The 27,036-nt window shown below is 37.5% G+C and overlaps 1 protein-coding gene across 1 annotated transcript in view; it reads left to right on the top strand.

The window, feature by feature from the left end:
* Positions 1-26,666, top strand: part of LOC145997408 (folliculin-interacting protein 2) — a 48,215-nt gene extending 21,549 nt beyond the window's left edge. The window contains exons 6-13 of the mRNA XM_083134427.1: positions 1,022-1,226; positions 4,087-4,228; positions 7,356-7,507; positions 9,339-9,456; positions 12,190-13,856; positions 15,418-15,639; positions 21,817-21,958; positions 25,911-26,666. Coding sequence (XP_082990553.1) covers positions 1,022-1,226; positions 4,087-4,228; positions 7,356-7,507; positions 9,339-9,456; positions 12,190-13,856; positions 15,418-15,639; positions 21,817-21,958; positions 25,911-26,117 — 2,855 coding nt within the window. The 3' untranslated portion in view covers positions 26,118-26,666. The remainder of the gene's footprint in view (positions 1-1,021; positions 1,227-4,086; positions 4,229-7,355; positions 7,508-9,338; positions 9,457-12,189; positions 13,857-15,417; positions 15,640-21,816; positions 21,959-25,910) is intronic.
* Positions 26,667-27,036: the final 370 nt, after the last annotated feature.

Genomic DNA, 27,036 nt, shown 5'->3' with positions numbered 1-27,036 from the left:
TTCGGGGAAACAAAAACAAGTCGCATGGAGCAAGGTGAGGGGAGTGGGGCAGGAGAGTCATGCTGTTTTTTGCCAGAAACTTGTGCACTGAGATGGCTGTGTGCGCAGGTGCATTGTCGTGGTGGCTCAAATTTCGCAGCGACCCTTCTCATTCCCAAATCTTCCTTCAAAATTTGCTGAACCGAGCTTCAAGATAGTCCAGATAACGTCCCCAGCTTTTCATTGGTCCGTCGTCGGTCTTCGAGCATAAGTTGACACAAATTTTGTTGACATTTTCGTCCGTTCTGGAAGTAGACGGACGTTCAGAACGAGGTTTGTCATCAATCGACATGTCACCTTTTTTGAAGCGAGAAAATAACTCGTACACTTGATTTTTCCCCATAGCGCTGTCCTTGTAAGCTGTATTCAACATCACAACAGTTTCTGCCACCTTTTTGCCCGAGCAGGAAACAAAATTTCACAGCCGCACGCTGTTCTCTTACATCGGCCATCACAAAAAAACGAGGTGCGAGCGAAACTGCTTTTATGAAAAAAATCAACGTGATCAGAGACAACCTTCCCCAGCGAAGCCACTGAGTGTACTGAACTCACAATGAGTTGCTCGATGCTTGCCTAGCAGGAAAAATTTGTACTATGGATGCTCCGCCCAGCGCAGGGTTTTTCCATTTTTTTTTGCATACCCCCTCGTACTTACTTGTATTTCACAGAAATCATTTTAGTACTCGTGTACGTATTCTCATTATGAACTGCATTTTTTATTCCCTTTAACATGAATTACATGTTGTAACAAAATTAAGTTTTTTGAATTTTGCATAATTTCCGAATAATTAGACTTCACGATAGTGGGGAGAGGCATTTTGCAGGGCCTGTGAAAGACCAAAATGCCGGAAAGGTATCAGTCTGTATCGATAAATAAATTCCAACCGATATTGATACTACTGGTTGGTCAATACCAATACATCGGCTTAGTCCTAGTACCAATGCTCTGCTGCAGAGTTTCTAAGCCCTTTTTATTTCACAGGCTCTCTGTCCCACTTGACCCAGTCCAGCAGCCTGAGCAGTCTCCAGCGAAGGTGGCTGCGGAACGTGAACACCTCGATGGAGTTTGGCAGCATGGAGTGCTTTGCGCAGGACTACCTAGGCTGCGAGGAAGCTTCCACAAACAAGAGGACGAAATTGGGCTTGGCTGTGATAATCACCTTGTCTGAAGATTGCGAGGAGGAGAAGTACGTTTGTAAAGTTAATCTTCTCATATTACATGTCCTTAGCTTGCGCAATTGTCAGATTACTGACCTGGAAAAATTAGGGAAATTATCCCATGACTAAGATTGTGAAGTGGAAATGTGTCTACGACTATGTGAATTCAAGTACTCAGGTATAAAGATATTAAAACTTTCCTACGCTTTATAATGTAATGGAAGACTGGGATACACTTAACTGTTTACAGAGCCTTTAAATGCCACCAATACGCTGGCAGATATTTTAAATTAAATTAACCTAAAATGCATGCAAATATATTTTCTTTCTTGAGAGCAACGAACTCGAAAATTTTGATTGATTTGTATCGTACACACTAACTCACTCACTCTGTGGTCTTCTTAAACCCAAAGGTTTATGGCTGCAGCAACACAAGCCTTCTATTTCCTTTAGGTTCATCTCAACGTTATCCCTCCATCTTCGTCTTCGCCTTCCTGCAAGTCTCTCACCATTACGTTTCTCAACAAGAATCCTGTAAACTCTTTTTTTCCTTTTCCATTCGTGCCACATGTCATGCCCACCCAAGTCTTCTTGATTTAATTATTCTAATAATATCTGGACACACTGTTTTCCCTTTTAGTAATTTTTGTAGTTTTTCTTCATGTGACTAACACATTTTTTTTACTATACTCAGAGTTTTGGAAAAGGGCTTAGCTAACCAAAAATCTTCTATTTCTGGGTGCGTGTCAATTCCTGTCATGAATAAGATTCCTAAATATGTCCACATTTCATTAGTTGTGACACCTTTGTAATTGTGATCTCTGTGATTTGCAAGTAATGATTGTGTACTGAAATAATGATGTGCACACAGATTTGTGTAGGTAGTAACGTGACTTAATGAGATTTATGTCAAAATACAGATGCAAATATTGAATTGGATTATTTATGTTTGTCAAGTCAATTTACATTCCACAGTCTCCCATAAAAGGGATAAATGCCACTATTTATCCAAGTAATGGGATCATTAGGCACTGGGGGCAAGTTCACATCTTCTTAGTCATTTCATCTGATTCATTACAAGATATGTCATCATCCAGTTCAGGAATAAACACTTCATTTGCACTCTTATTCAGCAGCACAATTTTTTACACCACTTTTTCCAAGTGCGTGCCATGCTGATCTAGTCGGTAGGACTACACAGGAGACCCAGTGTGTGTGATCTAAGGTCAGAATTTTTCCAGCCTTTTCCCTGCATAAAGTGGCTCTGGGGCTCAACCAGCCTCAAATTAATAATTAATGGGTTCCTGGGGGGAAGGGGGTTAAAGGCAGCTGGAGTGTGGTGCTGATCACATCCCCTCCACAATGGCTGGGATCGAGAATCTGTGCGCCCTACATCCCCTAGATATGTCTTTATTGCACAGGGAACTTTATCTTGCAAGATTCCATTCTTCTATCTGCCCAGCAGGGAACATACTAACATGGAAACAATAATAAAAGGGGGAACCCCCTAAAGAAGCCCGCATACATTAAGGGGGTATGGACTTATGTCCTGGTGCCTTTAAACAATTACCAGGACGTCATTTTCTCAGAATTTCAGTTCCCCCGTTTAGTATGTACTAATTTATTTAATTTTTTTGTTTTACATTTTACATTAAATAATAATTTAAAAAATGTTTACACTGGTATTTAAGATTACACTAATTTTGATTTATAGGTACCTTGGTTGCTCTGGTTTCCAAAGTTTCCAAAGCCATCAAGGTTTACATATTGTAAATTGTTAGAGATAAATGAGTAAGTAATGTTAAAATATTAGTATTGAGGTTTACATATGAAAAAGGGTGAGTGATGTTAGTAGAAATATGATATAGTAAGATATTATATGTTGACCAATGATTCATTTGTTTGAACAGATCAAAGATTGATTTACAGATTATTAGGGTGGGTTATAGGATTGGTTATATAAAGAAGATATGTATGGAATGAGAAGGTGGTGCTTAAGGGGGGAGAATCACCAGCTCTTGAAAAGAGGGTCTCTGAAGAAAAGATGATGGGTTAGCTATGTGGGTGAGGGTAAGATCCCACTGAAAAAAGCAGTGATAGAAGGGGCTGGGACGGAGAAACATCGGCTTTGAGAAGAGGACTTCCTAGAAAAGAGAAGCCATCAGGAAATGAAGGAGAAATGAAGAAATGGTGAGTTGAGAAACATCAACAACAATACAGGACTTCTCCTTCTTGATACAATGACTGGGCTGGTGCCAAAGTCAAGAACAACCTTTGTCTAGCAGCACAGCCACGATTTTGCAATCATATGTTCGGTTGCTACAGAGGATGCACCCACAGCAACTACATGTTTCAGGGCGTCAAAACAAGCCCACTCAAGAAAAAATGTTAACTACTCTTCAGAGCTTATTAATTATTGACTACCCTGTGCTTACGTAGTGAGGGTTACCAAGACATTAAGAATTTTGGAATGTGTTATGATCTTGTGTGATTGAAAATTACTGCTTTAACCGAAAATTAGGTTTGTTACCAATAATTTTAAAGCATTTGAATTATTATTGTGGAACCTCGATTTTACGTTTTTCAGGGGACCAAGCTGATGAAACTTAAAAATGTTACAAAATGTAAAATTGGGGAAAATTTTATAACGTTTTGCTATGTTGGGACAATCAAGAATGAATGTATAATGCAGAAAAATGTATAATCTGGGTTCCATTGTATTTGATAGTTGGACACACTTATCCAATTTTGCATTTTCACAGGGTATGGAAGATCATACATAAAAATCTTTCAGAGTGTATCTTTTAATTGGACTACCTGAAATACTTAACTTTGTATAACAAATTAAAAGTGTGAATCATTTATGAGAACCTTGAACTTTGTTTACAGACAACTCCAGTCATTCTTCTTTGAACATGTGTGCCTCATAGAGAACATGATAATCAGGTTGAAGTCTGCTGTGGAGAAGGCCTACAGCCACAAGGAGGTGTTTGTGCATTTGCTGATGGAGAGTTGTGAGGAAATGCAACAGGTAAGGTGAAAATAACCTTGGGGGAATTTTCTGATGTGGTACATCAGGAAATTGGTACAGTGGGATCCATGAGTAATATCGTGCAAATTGTCCATGACTATTTTCAATAATTTTTCTCTTACAACGTCTGTGTTTTTAAGCGATGGATTTTTATGTATGCTGGTGCAGAAGTTGTCAACAGCTTGTTTTGAGTTTTCTTTTAACCTTTTGCCGCCCAAGAGTCTCGAATGAGATACCCAAATGTAACCCTCACTGTCCCAAGCATCTCGATCGAGACGCTGTGTCAAGGTCGTAGTTTTTACGTTATAACTTTTCTATTTTTGGCTAGAATTTCGATTTTATTTTTTTATATTGTTCCTAACACATGTATTTAACAGAAATGGTTTTTTGCATCTTTTTTGTCTTCATGAAAATGGAGGGGAAAAGGCAGGAAAAGGTACTTCTCTTTTGCGGCTCTTTTCAACGTCAAATATTTGCCGACAAAGAAAGACCGGCTTTGTTGTTCTAAAGCAATGCTTTTCACTCCCTCCTGCTAAGTGCATTCGAAGGAAGCTTGTTTATCATTATCTGATGTCAAAATGAAAGTTTTCCGTGAGGGCGCAAGCAGCGGGTGGGGGAGGGGGAAGATTGGTTGTTGAATCTGCGTTGTGAGAATGGAATTTCGAAGCGTGCTGAAGGAAACCTTTGTTTTTTTAGCACAAGTGGCAACAGGGGTTACCCAGCATTGTATAAAAATAGAATTTCAAGCAGCTGCAAGAATTGGCGCTCATTTTTCACTACGTTCTAGCTTTTCGTCTGTGAATGTTGTGCGTAGGTGTCGTTTTGTGCCCAAGTGCAAGGACATTTTTTGGGTGAAGTGACAATTTTTTAAAATAATTTTTGGGGTTTTTCTCCCTTCCCCTCCATATATACGCCAAATTTGCATAAATTTTGCATTTTAACATTTTTTTCAGGGGGGGCGGGGAAACACCATTTTTTTTAAAGAAAAGTATTTTTGAGGGGATTTCCCCCCTTTCCCCCGCCATATGTACGCAGAATGTGCATAAATTATATATCGTCTGAATCTGTGATTCATTCTGCGTACAACGGTATATCTTTCATATCTCTAGGGCATTTAGTTTCTGAGCTATAGTCATTTCAATGTAACTCTGCATTTTGAAGCTTGAATCAGTGGCTTCCTTTTGGGGGTACAACTCAAGTTACATTGGTCATATGATAATAATGCAAATATTTTTGTGTTCCTTACATGTCAGCGATAATTTCTATGTGCATTTTGAACTTTTCATATCCTTTTTGGGGGGCAGGGGGGGGGGAGAAACCCCATTTTTAAAAAAAGTATTTTCAGGGGATTTACCCCTTTCCCCCTCCATATATACACACCGAATGTGCATAAATTATATATTGTCTGAATCTGTGATTCATTTTGCGTACAACGGTATATCTTTCATATCTCTAGGGCATTTAGTTTCTGAGCTATAGTCATTTCAATGTAACTCTGCATTTTGAAGCTTGAATCAGTGGCGTGGCGACCATTTCTTTTGGGGGTACAACTCAAGTTATATTGGTCATATGATAATAATGCAAATATTTTTGTGTTCCTTACATGTCAGCGATAATTTCTATGTGCATTTTGAACTTTTCATATACTTTTTTTTGGGGGGCGGGGGGGGGGGAGAGAAACCCCATTTTTTAAAAAAGTATTTTCAGGGGATTTCCCCCCTTTCCCCCTCCATATATACACCGAATGTGCATAAATTATATATCTTCTGAATCTGTGATTAATTCTGCGTACAACGGTATATCGTTCATATCTCCAGGGCAAATAGTCTCTGAGCTAAAGTCATTTCAAGGTACCGCTGCATATTGAAGCTTGAATCAGTGGCGTGCCGACCATTCCTTTTGGGGGTAAAACTCAAGTTACATTGGTCATATGATAATAATGCAAATATTTTTGTGTTCCTTACATGTCAGCGATAATTTCTATGTGCATTTTGAACTTTTCATATCCTTTTTTTGGGGGGGCGGGGGGGAGAAACCCCATTTAAAAAAAATATTCAGAGGATTTCCAACCTTTCCCCCTCCGTATGTTCGCCGAATGTGCATAAATTATATATCGTCTGAATCTGTGATTCATTCTGCGTACAACGGTATATCGTTCATATCTCCAGGGCAAATAGTCTCTGAGCTAAAGTCATTTTGAAGCTTGAATCAGTGGCATGCCGACAATTCCTTTTGGGGGTATAACTCAAGTTACATTGGTCATATGATAATAATGCAAATATTTTTGTGTTCCTTACATGTTAGCGATCATTTCCATGTGCATGTCGATACTGTCATGTTCTTTTTGCTTGAAAGGAGGGTGGGGAACAAAAATTTTTTCCCGAAATTTTGGAATTTTGAGAGTTAGCCCCCTCCCCCCACCACATATACACCGAATTTGCAAAAAAATCATATAGTCTGAATCTCTGGTTCATTCCGCGTACAACGGTATATCACTTATCTCTCTAAGGCAATTAGCCTCCGATCTACTCTCATTTAATTGAAACTCTGTATTTTGCTCAAAATCGGCTCTGGACAGAGAGGCTTACATGTGAAAAAGGCCTTGGGTGGCAAAAGGTTAATTCTTGAAGCTCGTGTTGGGTCAAATAAAGTGCACGAACATGGTGATGGACAATTTGCACTTTAATACTCATGGATCCCACTGTACCAGAGATTTTTTTAAGAAACACTGAATCTCACCGACCTCCATGGTGGAGTGGTTAGTACAGCATGTATGTAGTTGTCAAGAATATTAATTTTATTTTCTGTGTAAAGGAGTTCATTTTTGCTTTTCAAATATTCAATTTTCTGTGATTTGTATAACTTGCAGGATAATTCAGACTTCAACGGTAAATAAACTATAAATTTCATGTTTAAGAGTTTATTTTGCATCATTTTGTGACAAAACATGGTAGAAAAATGCATCTCCCACCTTTAAAAGATATATATAAAATGATACAGTGTGTCAGTCAGTACAGTTAACATTCAAGTACTGTGACCAAGAATTTATAACATTATTGGTGTAATAATCAAAACAGCCTTAATCGTGTGTGAAAGTTCGTGGAATCTTATTTTCTTCTCGTTTCAGTCCCTAGTTGACCTGTTCTCAAGTACCCGCCTGCAAATGCCTGTTTGGCTTGCATTGATATCGGAGTTGAATCACCAGTCCACCATCGCACTGGCATTTCTGAACGATCTGGGCCAAATACTCTCCAGTTTGGACACGAAGAATACGAACTTGTAAGTATTATTTTCTTTGTAGCCTTTTATCATAGCCTTGCACATTGGTAGGAAAACATGCGTAAATACAGTGTTTCAAAAGTCCTGCAAGATTCAAGAAAGCTATAACTTCAAAGTAATAGGTTTGTTACAACAAAATATTGATTTTTTACACAGAGGAAAATTTACTAAAGTTTTGTTGTGCCCACACTGCTGAATGACGTCTGTGCAGGTGATCATGCGATCACTTGATTCCAAGATGGCGGGAGGAAAGCTCAGTGCATGTTATGGCGAGTTAAATTCTTTTGTTTTGATGTGTTTAAATTCTTTTGTTTTGATGCGGAGAAGGTTCCAAGCAACGTCTGGAAAAACTCCTGCAGAGGAGACATGTATCCAGAAATGGTATATAAAGTTTAAGGCCACAGGAAGCAGATTTGCCACGTAGTGGGAGGCCAAGAACGAGTGACGATGTGGCGGATGCAGCACAGGACCCATAACTTGGTCCGCAAGGTCACCAGACCTTACGCCTTTGTGATTGCTCTCTGTGGACATGTCAAGATCCAGGTGTATGCAGAGAAACAGACTGATCTCGACAACCTGAGGTTCAAGATAAGTGATGTGATTTACAACATTCTGGATGAGTACAGTCGGAACACAATACGTACTCTGATTTAAACAAAGATTGCAAGAGTGTTTGAACGTGAATGGTGCTCAAGTGGAGATCTAGCAATGAACCAAACCATATGAAACATTAATTTTAAAGTTTTCTCTGTGTAACAAATAATATTTCGCTGTACGTAATAAACCTATTACTTTAATGTTATAGGTTTTTAGAATACTTTCAAGTACTTTTCACACACACTGTATGTTGCCTAGGTTGATGAATTACTGAGGTGTATTTTTTTTCTTTCTCTAGCTTTTTTGCTCAGTGTAAGATTACTAATTATTAGAGGCACATATTTTTCTTAAATAAAAAAGCAAAATTTCGGTACAAAAACAGTCAATTTCAGGTGCAAAAGCGGTAAATAAAATAAAATATCGGTGTTATAGCGGTGAAAAATTGGATGAAAAGTGATATATAAAAAGACATTTTGGTTTTAAAATTGTGAATATAATCTTAAATTTGATTTAAAAACTACGCTTATTCCACAGAATTAACATTTCACTTCTAATAGCGCATTTATGTAGTTATCAGAGTATTAAGTTTATTTCTGTGTAAAAGAGTACATTTTTGCTTCTCCAACATTAACAGCAGAATTAATCAATATTCCGGGAATTGCATAACTCTCAGGATAATTCAGACCTCAGAAGGTGTCGCGTCTGTGAATAAACCCTGAATTTCGTGTTTAAGAGTTAATTTCGCTTTTTGCAGTTCATTTCGCATTATTTCGTGACAAAACATGGTAACAAAATGCATCTCACACCTTTCAAAAACATGAAAAATTAACACTACAATGTGTTTTTTCAAATTTCGTTTTTTCGTCAAAAACGAAATATGCATGCCCCTACTAATTATTTATATCTAAAAAGGAAGTACTGCCTGAATATCTGTCATGCCACACACTGGGTGCACGTTGAGTACATTTAAGGTCCATGTGAACCTGCAAGTTGTTCCTCTTTCAAAGGGTGGAAATGTCATGTATTTCTGTTCAGTATTCATGAAAATATGATCTTCACAAAATCAACGAATAATTTTCACGAATACTGTGTGGGGTGTACTATATGGAAGCAAATGGATGGTGGCCTGAAGAAAAAAGTTTTGGTACCACTGGCAAAGACCCTATTTACTAGTTGAATGTCGTAACTTTCCATGTATGCAGAATAACACTTAATTAATTCCTGCTTCTTTCAGTTTCGTGAGTACGCTTGTTACTGCAGTTCTTACGCATCACCTTGGCTGGGTACCGACAGTGCTACCTGGGACATCCTTACTGTGTCCGTGTGAAAAGAATAAGTGCCAATTCCAGTCTGTAAGTTAATTTTTTTTTTTTTTGTAATAATTTTGCTAGAACTAAACAAACATTCATCTTTGAAGCATCAATGCAAGTAAAAAGAAAGTGATATTTGATGCCACATGTTGTCAATGTATTAAAAATTAAGAAAAAACTCAACATGTAGCTTGTTTTATCCTCCGAATTTTTGGACTGAACTCAATCCTACTTCAGGGATGAGAGAAGAGAAATATATTTTTTAAAAATATACGGAAAACTTGGAAAAGAAAGAATTTTTGTAGCAAAATGAGTGTGTAGTGTGTTAAGACATGCTTAAATGCTTGTAACTAGTGGTAGACAAAACTTAAAATAATTCTGGAGCCACAATTTTTTTTTCCCCTCCAAATACGGTCCAAGGAAGCCGTGAATCCAACTAAGAGAAAGGTACACAATTTGAAATTAGACCTTAAAACATATAATTTGTTAATTAATGCAAAAAGTATTATGTACGTGCAAAAGTTGTAACCGTTTTTGGTAAGCAGTTAGAAGTGCGAAGATAACGAACTGTAGCACACCTAGGACTTTCCAAATTAGCCATCAATGATATCGTGCCATCTTGCTGATAGGAGATAAAACCCGTGCCAATAAAAGTCGTAAGGTTTGGAGTCGAAGAACTGTTGAAAGGCAGTTTTCACAGCAGCCTCCACATCATCAAAGATTTTCTGAGCGAAGGTGTTCTGCAATGCATGAAACCGGTGGTAGTCTGTAGGAGCCAAGTCAGGAGAATAGGGCAGCTGCGGTAAGACCTCCCAACCAAAGTCCATTAATTTTTTGCATGTGGTGACAGCAGCATGTGGCCTGACGTTATCATGGTGGATGATCACTCCTTGGCAGTTGATGAGGCCTGGCCGGTTCGATCGCAACTCTGCTCGCAGTCTGTCCAACTGTTCACAGTAGAAGGTATTATTAATAATTTGATTAGGTTGCTTGACCTCCCAGTGAATTACTCCTTTGACATCTCGCCACACACTCAGCAACACCGTCATGGGATGAAGTTCTGGTTTGGACATCGATGGTGACGGTTCAGAAATGCGGCACAGTCCTGTGACGCTTTACATTCCTGTACATAATCCACTTCTCATCGCTCGTGAAAATGTGTGGCAAGAACTGGTCATTTTTGTACTGGGAAAGCAAGGATACGCAAGTCATGACTCGCCCCTCTCGTTGATGTTCCCTCAGCTGATGTGCAACAGCCAAACTTTGTGTTGAAACCCAGCGCTTTGAGCTGTCTTTCAACTGTTGTCTTGTGTACCTGGAAGGTGTCTGCTAATTCCACTATCGTTGGCTTCAGGTTGTTTCTTATAACTTGATCAAGATCCTCTTCGTAAAACACTGCTGTGCGTCCAGACCATGGTTGATCTTGACAGCTTCAGTCTCCTTCCCTGAAATTTCGAAATAAGAGACGACTATGTCCTATCATCAACTGCATCTGCCCCATACACTTGCTGAATGTTGCAGGCTGTGGCCGCAGTACTGTGTTTATTGTCCTCAAAAAAAGTAAACATTGTCAGATGTGTTCCTTATCCGTCTCCATTTCACCCACACACTACTCTGTCCATTAAGAGCTCCTCGTCAACATTCACTGCCTGTTGCAGCTCTAAGGTTTCCCCAATTATGTGACCACAGATTCATGCACTAGCAGCGTTATCTGTAAGGTCGGTACTCCGCTAAAACGGTAACCTGTCAAAACGGGTAGAACTTTTGCACGTTCCTAATAATTAATTCTTGTGCCAGAGATCCTACAGAACTCATTATATATAGCTTCAGTGGTAAGGGCATGAATAACTATGCAATACGTTCTAATACTTCTACCCTATCACTACAGATTAGGGATGGGCTTATATGAAATTTTGGCCGATACCGATAAAGTACCGATATAAAATTTACTGATACCGATAACCAATATTCTACCGATCCGATATAAAATTAGAAATGGTCCTTAAAGAAGCTGTAATGATCATTGATCTCCTTAATAAATGTGTGTTTCAAGGTGACTGCAGTGCAAAAGAAGTTGAATATTTAGTCATTTTCTTTTTTAGAAACAAGGGCATGGAGATTGTCCATAAAAATTACAACAAAATGGCAGAATTTTGCACTAAATTATAAGATATTTATTGATATATCGGATCGGTAAAATAATCGGTAATTTTACCGATAAACTGATACACCGATATGCCTATATCGGCCGATACCGATAGAGTACCGATTAATCGGTCCCATCCCTACTACAGATGTTAAAATTCGGATAACAACAGTGCAATAATTTATAATGGTGTGTTTATTATTCTGGTTTGATGATACATGTCATACAGAAAACACAAACATTAAAAAACACATATTGTACTCATTATTGTTAATTTTTTTTTCCTAATTAAAATTGAATTTTTTCAAGCATATGTTTATAGCTTAGTCTATACTGAAGAATATGAGGTATAATTTGTAACTCTAGCATTCATAGTTTCTGAGAGATAAAATTTTATTTCAAATCTTGCAAAATTTTAATTTGCTGCTGAAAACACTCCCCAACATTGAGACCTACACTGGGCTGTCACAGCCAGCGTTTAAGGGTTAATCCTTTGAATTTTTTGTAATCTGCTTGAGAAACAAACTCTAAACAATGAAAGACCCTCACCTGAGTACTTGATTGAAACAAATAACAGTGCTGATGCTTAAGGAAGTATGCAATAAATTTCATTTTATTTTATTTCTCAGCTCGACTCGTTGTCCCAGTCTCATCCTTACAACCCTTTATGGGCTCAACTGGGAGATCTTCACGGTGCCGTAGGAAATCCTTTAAAACTAGCCAAGACAGTGATTACCGGAAAGAGGCGGGACCTCATCGACAAACTGCTATGTGTATTGACATACTTCATCCGTTGCAACAAGGTGGAAGAGGTGGAGTTTAAAATTGTGGATACGTGTCAATCGAACACAGAATCCTCATTAGGTGCTCTAAACTGGCCCACGCTGTGTAATGTGGACATGGCCCCGAAATACATGAAGAAATTAAATGAGAAGGAAATTCAAATAAATGGACTGTGCGGGTTCTACGGAAAGCACTCGGATGAATCAACTCTCAAACAGTCTTCCGGCGTGATTAATATAAAGAGGACTGCTTCGTGCGTGAGTAATTTGCAAAGCATGAGTGACAATAGTGTCGATAAGAACTCGCGGACGTCTGGCATTGTCACTTCTCCGAAAGTGGCTAGTGAAGTATTAGAGGGAAAAGATCGTTCATCCGGTGAATCTTTTCGAGAAGACAGTTCCAGAAGTAAGTGCTGTATTCAGAATGATTTTCCACGAAACAGATTTGTTTCTTTTTTAAAGGAAAGGTTTTGCGGCAGTCCGTCTACCGTTAATCAAAATAGCAATGCACGACGTAATTATTCGCTTATAGGGTCTTCTACGACATCGAACTCAGACCACAGGTATTGCGATTTCGAATTACAGGACCTGCCAAACAACAACAATGACATTGCAACTCCTTCCAACAATCCAAGGTCTGATAAATGTGAGAAAGTGATATTCGTTCTTGGTGAAAATGAACAGCTAGTCAATTTGGTGCATGAGAAGCCACTTAAAAGTACAGATGATCGTTGCGTGCATGAACAGTATGTAAGTGCATCAGACAAGGAGGCCAACAATGAGAACCGCAACAATGCCGATACTTCAAACGAGGAATTGCTTGACAGTATTTCCGTCGATTACTCAAACGAGAAGGTTGTGACTGTCCGTGCATCTGTGATAGAAATGGAAAGCGAAGAAGGAAACTGTGGGATTCTTTTGGATGAAAGACCTAACGGAGATTGTATACCAAATAGTGATTCTAAGTGTGAATTAGAACGAACAAATTCTAACAGTGATAGTGAATTAATTGAAGAGCGAAATAGGTATTTGAAGGATTACCATAGTGTGCGCTTTCAGTTCGAACATTGCGAGAATGTTCTCGACAAATACTTAGACCAACCTTCCGACAAAGAATTGGAAGATAGCAATAAGTTAGCAACCGCCAGAAGGAATTTCGACCAATTAAATCAAAAGAATTGTCAGTTTTGCAGGAGTTCCAGTGTGAGTAGTGATAATAATTATACCAACGTACCTGAGAGTGATATTAGTACAGACGCTGCTGCAAATTGTATATGTAGTGAATGTGTGACGAATGCAAAAACGAACAAGTCGACAAGTGACGAATCCTCGGGACATTTTCATCATTCGAAGTCCTTGGAGAAGCTAGACAGTGGCTTTTATAGTGAAGAGTATCAAGAACCCTGCTTGTCCTGTAGGGAGAAATACTTGAAGGATGATTGTATTGTGAATTCTGAACAAAATGTCTTCCATGGTTTGAAGGGACCAAAATTTATCTCTCTTCCATTGCCAAGGTAATTAGCATTTGGTTATTTAATTCTTTGTGTGTTTACCATTTTAATTTTGTGAATGTATTTTCATTCAGGAAAGGGGTGTGTGTGTTATACATGAACGTATGAATACTCAATTTAATACAAATGAAACAATAACAACAACAAAAAAAAAAGCTTTTTCAAATACTGTTTCAGCTTTACTTCTAAAGTTTTCATGTTTCTTTCTAAACAAGGAGTCTCGGGTTCCATATATATAGTTCGAAACATAGTGGTTTGGATCCCACTTTAAACTGTAGGTCCAGTCCCGATTAGCCTTTTTTGTGCATTGAGTGGATTTAAAGCCAAAACTCAAAACTTGTCAAACCAGTTACTAAGAGCCAGATATTTATGATGTACAAAAGATCAAGTTTTTGGTACAAAAATTAGGCACATTTTAGGATAAAAAGCACTATATATGATGGCATTTCAGTGTTAAAATGGTTGATTTAAAAACTACACTTATTACACAAAGTAAATATTTCTAATAGCATGTTTATGTAGTTTTCAGACTATTAAGTTTATTCCTGTGTAAAGGTGTCCATTTTTGCTTCTCAATTATTTACATGATTTACTCTCAGAATAATTAGATTGCACAAAAGTGTTGCATGGTAATTTTTGATGGCCCAGCGAAATCCCAAGCTGCCAGCCAATGTATTTAAACGAACTGAACGGGGTTTTAAACAATGATAGTGCGCAAACAGTATTAGGTAACTCAGGTTAGTTAATTACTTTCAAATCAGTAGCTCATCAAGTTTTATTCACGCCGTTTGGAGTTTATTCCAACAAAGGTTGGCAACGGCTGCACAGCGTTGACCTAGAAGTGGCCGAGCCAAGTCGAACACAGTCAGTTCAGTTCAGTGCAATGGCGATGCCACAACAGAAGGCGCAGTGTGTGATATGGCTTGTAGAAACTGGATCTGTTATTACTGTACAGTGGAACTTTCGATGCGAGTATGGTGGTGTTTAGCCTTCGGACAAAACCATTCGTCAATGGCTTAAGGCGTTTAAAGAAACTGGAAATATGGATTGGAAGGAAAGGGCCTATTTCGTGGCCTCCAAGAAGTCCGGACCTTACTCCCTTAGACTTTTTCTTATGGGGACATGTAAAGAACATGGTTTATGCGGAGAAGATTCAAGATGTCAACCACCTAAGGCAAAGAATTATCGCATCTGTGGCAACCATCACACAAGACATGCTGGCAAGAAGTTGATTATCGTTTGGATGTGTGCCGTGCTACAAACGGGGCACACATTGGAATTTACTAAATTGTAAACAAAACTTGATAACATTACCTTCAAAAATATGTATTTACTTTTTCCCGAGTTTCAGTTTTTAATAAAATATTTAGCTTCAAAACCCCTGAATTCTTTCATAGATACCCTGTACAGTAATAAAAATATTCAATTTTAAAGAATAAAGATATGAAAGAAGCATGTATAATCAACATAACATTTTTATGAAGCCTGTATTTTGATAAGATTTGTACAGCTAATGTATGAAAGGAAAGGTAATTAATATTTTTTGTTGTTTCACCCATAACAGATGTGCCGTAGACTCGTGCAAAAAGAGGATACCTAACTTCGCAAGCTCGTTATTTGGGAGTACGTCTGACCACTTCATCCCTGACTTGATAATCCAGGGGTGTACACAGTCACCAGGCTGGGAGCATAAACTGCGGCGAGAGCTGGTTCTCTCTGCTTCGCATGGTGTGTGGGACCAGGAAGTCTCTGAATCCGTTTGCATAGTTGCGGACACTGAAGCATGGTAAGTGGTTTTCCAGTCAAGACTACAAACTGGTAGAGACGGACCTATATAAAGTTTACCACTTAGGCATAACTTTGGCAACCCTCTAAGGGGTGGAAAATGATCAGTAAGAGTCAGTTTTCACATAGTCTGGTATTTTTTTTTTATGTTTTGAATGATCAGTCAAGTAAGTACTTTTTTCTGCACTGGTACCTTGTCAACTTTGTTTACAATACGTTACTCTTTACTTTTGTACTGGGAACATATAGTTCAGCAATGAATAAAAATATTAATTTCATATTCAGTAACAGAGAGAGTATGTGTGATGAGCTATGGGAATGTTGGATGCCAGATGTTTTTTTTTTTTAAAGATGAAATCCTAGTTTCAATTTAAGTCCGTAATTTTTACACTTTGACTAGTTTCCACCGCATGCCTTTCTTTAGGCTTTCCCAATTTTTTTAATCAAATTCAATACTTCTTCTAAGAAGAAAAAGAGGCAGTGTTACAGCTAGAACCCTTATTTTTACATAATTATGAATCTAAGTCTTATTCGAGAGTGTTTACTCACATAAAATTCAAAACTATTGACAAATTACTGCAAGAGGACATTCATGTTATCTTTTTATGTTATATATTTCGACATATTTGGAGCTTTTTTTTTCTTCATAATACTACACATTTTGGAGTTTTTCTAATCAAAATTTCATCCTTCTACCATAATATGTCATATAAGCTTAATACTTCAAAATGTTCGTACTTGACCATCTCTCGTAGCAGCTACACTAAAGTGCAAGCTATCTTGACAGTGACGTCAGCTGGGACCGCACTACAGGTTGATGCGAAACCATTGTATCACTCCTCGCAAAGCATGAAAGATTCTCTCCGTCACAGTTGTGTCTCAGAGTCCGCAGAGAAAGCACACAGGAGGAAGGGAACGTTTTTGTGTACAGCTGACCGAGGGTTGGGTCGGGTGGGAGGTGGGGGGGTAGCAAGGACTGCTCGACTTCTGACACCCTTTCAATGTTGCCAAACTTACAATGTTGAAAAACTTACATGGACAAAAGGTCAATTGAGTTCGAGTGCGTCTGTTGTGTATGTTGTTTATACCGAAATGAAGGGCAAAACCGTACATAGTGAGAGCCGAGAGGTGATTTCGAACGTTGTTAAATTTTTTGACAACGAAGCGAGAGAAGGATGTTACACGTTTCCGGTCAATCAAGCTACAAAGCGTGCGGCGGCTGCAGTTCGAATGTCGGACACTTTCGTAAAGAAAATTAGAAAGGATGGAAATTTACGACACCAGGTAAGCACAGGTCTGCCGAAAAGCGTAGAATTGTTGTAGATGACTTTGACAAGTGTTTGATTAGAAGAACTATTGGTAATTTTTATACGGTTGAACATGAAGTGCCAACAGTAAAAAAAGTGCTTTCGAAATTAAAGAAAGAAAGAAATTTTCGGGGTAGTCGTGAAAATCTTCGCAACATTATTTGTAATGACTTAGGATTATATAGTACTAATACTATATACTAATATATAGTATTATATATTAGTTATATCAGCTAATCGAAACCAACAAAAAGCCCCCGCAATATCGGGTCGACACTCTTGCATCAGAAAACAGCCACACCGTACTTCGTCTTCCACCTTATCATTGTGATCTAAACCCTATTGAGTATGTTTGTGGTATCATAAAGGGTCGTATTGCATCACAAAATGTGGATCGTAATTTGGGCAGAGTACTGGAAGTTGCAAGAGAAGAATTTCAGAACTTTACCAAAGAAGAATGGAAAAGGTCTTGCGAAAAGTAAAGGCGAAACAAGTTAGCGCCTCTGGCCTGGTATACCCAATCGCCGCCACTGTCTCTGAGGATATAATTATAATTATTAATTAAATTGAAGATAAAATCCGTTTCTTAGATGGCAATATTTACTATCTCAGAGTAAGAATCACAACCATGACAATAGATTTTATTGTCATTAATTATTTAAATCGGGAATCATCACGAACGTTATCCATTCTTCTTCAATCACTGACCGCGCCACACTGAACGTCGCGTTTTGCGGCAGGTCCGCCAGAATTTCATCTGTCAGAGAACAGCTGTGAGGCATCGTGGCAACAGCGTGCCATTTGAGAGCAGAGGAAGAGAAGGACTTCCCCCAGATTCTGGCCTGCTGCCGTTTACCGCGACAGAAACAAGTGGGGGTGGACGCATATTTTCAGGTTTTTTTTTTCTTCTTTGCTGAGCAGTATATATAATTTTAACTTTGACTTGTAACAAAATAATCATGCCGAATACTCTACATTTCAACAAGATTTTAAGTATCTAATATTTTTAACACATTTATATGCTCTGTTTACGCTGTAACGTGTTTTCATTAAGGAACTATATTTTTGTGCTCAAGCCTCGCGAACTTTCCGTTCAAAGGCACGTTGCCATCTCGTATTCTTTATCCGATTCCGTTCATTTTCTTGTATTTATACATCGTGCTCGTTTTAATTGCTCTTTATTTTACATGATTCCATTCTAAAAGAAACCTCGCATTGCGACATGTTGAACTTCCTTCCCTTGCATTTCAAACTATTGAAATTCTTTCCCTTGTTTGTCTTTTTTCTTAGTGCAGACAGTGAAAGTATCAACGATGGAAGTTTGCAATGCTGGTACTACGTCACTGTCAAGATAGGTTGCACCAGAGTTTAGGCAACTGTTTTGTCATTCCCTTGTTGCAGTGGCGTATCCTAGATTTTCATAAAGGGCATGCTGTACACAAATTTTTCAAAACATATATATTATGGAATGTAGGATAGCATTATACGTATTAAATAGTTGATGATTTGCACATGAACATTACTAAGTATTGCATAACGTATAAAGTAATGAAATATGGATAATAAAGTTCAAAACTCACCAGGTTTGATGTCTGATGTGGAAGTCTTCATAAAATTATAAAATCACTTGATATTTATAAACAGTTTATATTTACATCGGAGATTCACAATTTAGGTTTGTTTGGCTTATGCAAATAACATTATAGTAGAGTCCTAAATTACAATCAGAGATTCAGGAACAAAAGACCAGACTTAATTGAAATAATTTAAATGTAAATTCTGCTCTTCTGTTTTGATTGGTAAATTCCCTTATAACATCTTCGTAAAATGCTTTAATTTCCAGAAGCAGCTCTTTTTCAATGGATAATATACCAAGCGCACTTAATTTTTCTTGCAATTGGGTTGCACTAATATAATTATTAATTCTTCTTAATGCTGACAAAGATTGTTACACTGATGCAGTTGAAGCTGGTATTGACAAAATGAGTGTAGCCAACTAGTAAGTTTCATTCATAATGTTGTGAATATTGTTCGTGTTCATATATGGTACTAGTTCATGTACAGGTTTATTTTCAAACTTGGGGGAAGAATAGAGAGCAATCAACTAATTCTTTAGCTTTACAAAGTCAAATAATAATAATAATAATAATAATCCTGTATCACACCCTATGTTTCATTTTCCATCATTTTTTAAAAATATTTTGGGAAAATACTGCACTAAGCCATGTGGAACTTTGAAAGAGGCAACTTTGAAATAAAAATAAACCAATCTTTAAACTAAATGTGCATTACACTGTACCTCCAAGGAAAAATATCAATCGCTGCCACCTCTTTGTTCACCTCTTTGTTCAACGAAACAACAAGCATACTCTTGTCTGTAGCTGTCACCTCACCGCATGCAGCCAACGCAATATTCTCACATTGTGAGGGGGAAAAAAGCGGAGAGGGGAGGGAAGAAGCACAGGAGCACGTTAAAATCTTCCTTCGCTGATGCGGTCCATCCGACAGTTTGCTCTGCCATGACATTAATTAGCATTCCTGTGATTGATACGTAGTATAGGACCATATTTTGCTACAATTTATGAGCATATTTTATTAGTTATGTTGTAGATGAATCCAAGCTTTAATTACAACTGCAGGATTAGAAACATCTTCAGTAAAAGGCAAGTAAACAATATTTTGAATAAAAATTCAAAGATCTGATCTGATCTGAGCAGAGTTTCCAATCATTTTCTGCTTCTAGATGTTCACTACTCCTATCAACTGTGATTGCATAACTTTTAAATTAAGAAATTGCATTTTACTCACCATTATTAATTATCAATTTATGTGATTTAATCTGGAGATAGCTATAAGTTGCAAAATTATTGGATGGGTAAAATTGATGGGAACTTATAGATTTAGTAGCTGATTACCTGGTGTTGCCCGGGTGTTGAATGAATTCTAACTATAGCGTAAAATGTAACTAATTTCATCTACAGGTATTTAAAAGCTTAAGTACAGTATACAAATTATAAAGTAATATCTTTTAGAAATTCACTATAATATAAATTTAACAACAATTTATGAACAACATTTTTAGTTCCACCTCCAAGAGCAAGAATTAATAAATTAAACGGCATTGGGAGTGTAACTATTCATCTTATCGACCGTGAAACTATGGATTCCACAGTAATGTCGATCGTTTTACATGTCACCCCTTCCCATCCCCACCCCTAGGGGTGCCACGGGTGTCTTGGAGTTGAACGGCATTTGGAGAGTCACTATTCATTTTAGCGACCCCGAAAACTGTGGATTCCACACTAATATCGATCGTTTTAGATTATTTGTACATGTCACCCCCTCCCCACCCCCAGGGGTGCCAGGGGTGTCTTACGAGATTGCAAGTGATACGTGTTCCAAGTTTGGTTAAAATCGCTCCAGGCGTTCGAGAGTTATACACATACACACACACATCCATTTTTATATATTAGATGAAATTAATATTGTGTAGATTTATGAGAAATTTGTAGATTTATTTATGAATATACACAGAGTGACTACTCACCGGGAATTCCTTGAATTCCAGAAAATCTGCGTTAATTGTTGGCTCCAGGAATTATGCATGCAATTTTATCCGGATACGTGAAATATTGCAACTTTTATTAATCCAAATCCCATTGATTTTATACATATTTATAAAATGTCTTGAGGCAAGTTTTAATAGTGTAGGTATTATTTTTATGAAAGAAGGTAAAGATAGCTCCATGGAAAATAAAAGAATTCTCTCAATCCATTTACTTTGTTAGTGACCTTTGCAGAACAATCTATCTGACAGATTTAAGATTATTGCAAGTTAATATATCTTTAAATTGATTAGATAAATTGGAGTTTCTTATACAATTAACAATTTTTCGTAGATAATATATCCCATAAAATTTGTGATTTGTGTTTGTAGATGTATTTCGAGTTTGAGTATGTGAAATGGCTAATTTAAACTCTCACACCTTAAATTAAATATTTTTAATATATATCAGGGATGGGCCGATATGAAATTTTGGCCGATACTGATAAAGTACCGATATAAAATTTACCGATACCGATTACTGATATTCTACCGATCCGATATAAAATTAGAAATTTTTCTTGAAGAACCTGAAAGGTTCATTGACCTCCTTAATATATGTGTGTTTCAAGGTGACTGCAGTGTAAAAGAAATTGCATATTTAGACATTTACTTTTTTTAGAAAGTAGGGCATGGAGATTATCTATAAAAATTACAACAAAATGGCAGAATTTTGCACTAAATTATCAGATATTTATCGATATATCGGATTGGTAAAATAATCTGTAATTTTACTGATAAACCAATATGCCTATTTCGGCCGATACCGATAGAGTACCGATTAATTGGTCCCATCCCTAATATATATAGATACATACTGTTTAATTGAATTGAATTTGAATTGCTGGAAACATTGGAATCACACAGATCCTTTATATTGTTAATATATTTGTGTGTATGGGTGGTAAGAGGTAATATGTAATGTTGAAATAGGGAAAGCATCTGCTTGTACCCGTGAATTGTTGGAATGTTTGTCTTGAAAAACAGGAATTTACTTGAATATGGTCCTGGAGAGGCCACCCTGATACAGTGCAACCCTGATTTTGCATTCTTGTATCTTACATTCTTGTATTTTACCGTCCATCCTCATGGTGTCAGTAGAGCAAAACATTATGAAATGTTCCTAGTTTTTAAGTTTTGCTTCATTTTAAGATTTTTTCTCCTTGGTCTCCTGAAAATAGGCAAAAACCAAGGTACCATTATATGCTATATGCTAAAAGTGTATACTTATTCATTTACTAATTTTGTATTTGTTTATTTTCTCTAGGGAAGTTCAGCTAATATCCAGCCAAACGTACATAACGGACAAGCCAGGGACCCTGGGTGTTAGAATCGGGATGTCGCAGCTGGTGGCCAACATGCTTGAATCGTTCCTTCATCTTTGGAAATTGCGAACACCTCCGGAATATGTAAGTGCATTCCCTGGTAGTGTCTTACGTTTTGTGGTGTTGTTGGGGTGTCAGGTTTGAGCAGAGCATGGATAAGAGTATTTATCTTCAATTTTAAGTATTATGAAACCACCACCAAGAAGAAACAAATAAAATTGTTAATTTAGCTTGTGAGTATAGGCGATCATCCTTTCCATAATTTTGAATTATTGTAATAACTCTGCTAGTATAAATCTAATGTTTGAATTATTTTTTTAAAAATTGTACACGTGATATCATTATAAGTAGCTGGCCGACAACAACCTCTCCTGCCTTTTTACCTCTCGGGATTGGAAATTTCACGTGCATTGTTTTAAAGTTGCCACAACCTACAATGCTGATCTTCATGACGGAGTGGTTAGCATAGCACATTACAATGCCAGGGACCCTGCGTTTAAGTCCCAACATGTGTGTTCTTTGTGAGTGTTCCTTCATCAATTTAGTCATATCATCACTCATCCTCATCTTCGCAATTAGCCAATAGTCACAGAAAAGCTAAGTAAATTCCATCAATGAAATCCACAGTGTATAAAAATCTTACCAAGGTATGTCGTGTGAAGGTAACCTTTTTTTCTGGAATTACAAGGCTTTTAGGAGAGGGAAATTTATACATGTTTCCTCCCAGTAATGAAAGTTTCTTGTTTTTACAAAAAATGAAAGAAGAAAATCAACATTTTTACACAAAAATTTGTATTCGGCACCCCCTATGGCCACCACAGTAGACCAAAGAGAATGAAAAATGTACTGTGAATTAGTGCTATCTTACTGTGCCAAACCATGTTGAAAATGGGTGGCTTCTTGGGGAAACAAATAGTAATAATAATAATAATGTATAAGATAAGCAGTGTTAGCCATCTTATGAAATAGATTTCCAGAAAGTTTGTTCTATTGTTGGCGCTAGAAAAGACTCTATCCACATAAAATATTACAAGTGCTGCAACAAAACCTGCAATTATATATAAAATTGTATTTGCATAAAAGCAATAAGAATGTTGTGAACTTTATTTTCATTTTCGCTCACATGTAAAAGCGAAACATATCATCATGAAACAGTAATTTTCCGCTCCTATGTTTTAAATAACATTGCATAATTATCCTTTGGAAATATTTAACATTTTTAAAATGTGTTTGTTAATATTAGTAGCAATAAATATATTGTTTTCTTATTCCTAGTATGTCATATCTTGATAGTATACAGCATGTTTATAAATGAATGGTGCGGTTATAAAAATTAATAATAAATCTATTTATTACCTTACATGGGTAAAACCTACACCGTAAGCAGTGGCAACTGTCCAAGTTTCTGATCCATTATTCACAATCCTTCAATATGCACACCATTGGTCACACGACACACATCGACGCGGTAATCAAATTCATTCCATACTCGCTGTAGATCGTCCACCGTGATGGTTTGCAGTGCATTAGTTATCCGTTCACAAACGTCCTCCAGGGACACGGGCATTGGCGGTACATAAACTTTGTCTTTAACAAACCCCTAAAGAAAGAAATCGCATGGTGTTAAATCTGGCGAACGGGGTGGCCAGGGTAGAAGGTTGGTGTCTTCTTTTGCAGCACGTCCAATCCAGCGATGGTGAAGAACACGATTAAGAACCTCTCTCACATTCCTGCGAAAATGGGGCGGAGCACCGTCAAGTTGCAAAATGTAATCTTCCTAATTGGTGTTAAGCTGGGGTAACAACCAGGTTTCCAACATGTCTAGAAATGATTCACCGGTGTCTGTTGCTTCTTCGAAGAAAAATGGGCCGTGCACTTGCTCCCGGGAAACTGCATAGAAAACGTTCACTTTTGGAGAGTCACGCTGATGCTCTATCTGGGTATGTGGTTTCTCGCTTCCCCAGATACGGACATTGTGTTGTTCACCTTGCCACTTACATGGAAAGTGGCCTCATCACTGAAGATGAGTCTTTCTACAAAACCATCTTCTTCTTCCATTTTCAACTGCATCTCTTCACAGAATTCACGCCTTTTAACTTTGTCTGTTGGTTTAAGGGCCTGCACTATTCGCAGTTTGTACGGTTTAAAACATAGTCGCTTACGCAACACCTTCCACACCGTATTCTTTGGCAAGTCCAATTCCCTGCTTGCTTTATTAAGTGACTTCCGAGGACTTCGCTGAAACGCCTGGCGCACTCTTTCAACGTTTTCATCGGACACACGAGGTCGACCAGAACTCTTCCCTTTACACAAGCATCCAGTTTCCACGAACTGTCGGTACCACCGATTTATGTTATTCTTGTGTGGTGGGTCTTTCCTAAACCGTGCACGAAACTCACGTTGCACTGTTACCACAGATATGGACACCTCAAAACGGAGCACACAGAAAGCCTTTTCCTGTTGCGACGCCATCTCGGAACTAACGCTCGCTGCGGAAACTGACTGACTCGGAATTGACGATGCGGCCCCGCAGCAAGCATGACAAGCAAACAGCAGGTAGCGCATCAAAAACTTGGACAGTTGCAACTGCTTACGGTGTAGGTTTTACCCGTGTAAGGTAATAAATAGATTTATTATTAATTTTTATAACCGCACCATTCATTTATAAACACGCTGTATATACAATTGAGCGATAAAGACAGAACTGAAATATCTCCTGTAGTTTTCGAAAAATAATGTGTTAATTGCTGTCACATAGTGAACCCAGCCAACCTGAAAAGTTAATCTTAACTTTATTTCCTCCTCATATACTTATTCATTCAATCACTTGTTTTAGTTATGTGAATTTGTTTTCTATGCATCAGTGCAAATAATAATAATAATCGAAGAAGTTTTGTGATAGTATTGAAAATATTTGATTTTTGTGTTAGTTTACTTACAATAACACAAAATATCATTAATTTTTTATGTTGTTGCCCTATTCTTTCTTATTTCAACTTGATGACGACTTATATCTTACTACATTTGTTATTTTACATTGCTTTTCTTCCTCTTTGATTAATCGCGATAATAAGGATGAATAATGGACTGATGAATGGTTCATGGGACAAGCACAATGATACATCCATGCATTGACCTGGGTTTGTGCCTGTAACCTCTGGATTCATAGCACTTTACACAGACCACTCCACAAAAGAGACCAGCCAGTCCATCAGAAGTTCCAAAATATTGCCAGATGCATACAGTTTTGTTGTATTTTCACTTTTCGTCGCAAATGAGTTGATGACAATGTTTTCTGTACATATTAATGTGTCACGTTCCGGGGTGACATATCTGTCTGTCAAATGGTGTGAATTTTCTAAGATAATAAAATGTTTGCGCAAATCACAGTGCATTCAAAATCCACGTATGTCAATCTTCAATCAGCTCTCTTGAGAATTGATTGATGAAGTTGGTGTTTTATGTCCACTTTATGCACAGCAAGCCTAATTGGGACTAAACCTACAGTTTAGAGTAGATCCGAATCACTATGTGTCTCCACCGGGTATCAAACCCAGGAGCCCTTGAGTACAAGGCGACGACACTACCACTACGCCGTCAAGGAGTCCCAGCTCTCTTGAGAAGTTAGTGCAGATGGACATACGACAACATAGTATTTAGCCAGCGATGTGTATAATCTGTCCACTAACGTATAATGTGGGTAAGACTAGTGATACTAACATCGTGCACTTCAACGTACATACTTGTTTTTTTTTAATCTACTTCATGCACAGAAAGGCTAATTGGTACTGGACTTACAGTTCAAAGTAGGATCCGAACCAGTATGTGCCTCCACCAAGACTCGAAACCGGGACCTTTTGATTACAAAGCAACAACGTTATCACTACCCCATCAGGGAGGCAGACTTTGATACAAGGATGTATTGTTGTGTTTATCCAATCATTCATCTTCATCATTGTGATAAACCCAAGATGTAGAAAAGCAACGTAATATAGCTAAAATAGAAATAGACGATGACTATCTGTTCCTATTTCAGTGCTTGCTGCATCTCGAATCGAAGCTGAGGGAAGTGTGTCTCCGCAGCAGGGCGCTCGCTGAGTTTCTGCTGACGACCGAATTCTGTGATATGGAACAAGTGACTTCTGCCTTAAGCCTCGAAGTGAATGACGTTCCCCTCCTCTTAGCAGTCGCTTCCACTCACACCCCTCAGGTCACACAGAGATACGGCCTTACTTTCAAGTAATACAGGGAGAATACATAACATGACAGTATCTTTGACGCCATACATTTTTTATTCTATTTATGTTGTTTTTGCTGTGCTTTGAAGGGACATGGTTTTACAGTGTAGATTTTTTTAAAAATATGTTGTTATTATTTGTTTATTACTGTAGATCAAATGAGTTGAACTTCAACAAAACAGTTTTCCTCAAATTTTTCGCTGTAATGAAATGAAATTTTCATTTAGAGGATACTGTTGCAATCCTGATAGTAATTTATATGTGCATAAAATTATGTTGAATGTAAAAATGAACTACGTACAAATGGTGTTGACATTTTGACAAAAGGCTGTAATATATAATATATATTTCCCTATCATTCTGCAGCATTGTACAAGGCAGAAAGATATTTCCTATGTTATACCAAAGAATTTGCTACGTGTTCGTTGTACAGATTGTGTGACTTTTTTCATTGTTTTTTGTAATGTTAACAACACACATTTTCTGATAAGACTGAATATACTTAACAGACTTTAATTATTTTAATTTGAAAACTGAAAATATAAATAAATATTTAACTTATAGCTGTGCTCTTTTCATTCCCCCCTTTAACTTGTGTGATTATGCTATTCGGTCTGATCTGAATTACAAGAAGCCACATTATTTTTCAAATGTATGATGAACAGTCAGTGAACAGGTCACAGTGATTTATGATTGCAGTACAATCTACTATGATAGGTTAGGTGGCTCAGTATCAAAAATGGTAATCCTACTTTAGAAGTAGAATTTTTGGACTTCCAACCCTTTCCAGACGAGCAACAAATAGCCATCGTTCACTAGAGAATTTTGTTGTGCATGAACGATGGGCTGTAATCGGGTGCACATGTATAGTAACCACCTGTTTCAATTTCAACTTCTGGATGTCATGTTTCTTTGTTGCTGAAT

The sequence above is a fragment of the Lepisma saccharinum genome, chromosome 13, assembly GCF_977018435.1.
Source record: "Lepisma saccharinum chromosome 13, izLepSacc3.1, whole genome shotgun sequence".
Classification (NCBI taxonomy): domain Eukaryota; kingdom Metazoa; phylum Arthropoda; class Insecta; order Zygentoma; family Lepismatidae; genus Lepisma; species Lepisma saccharinum.
This window is presented reverse-complemented; position numbering and strand designations above follow the sequence as displayed.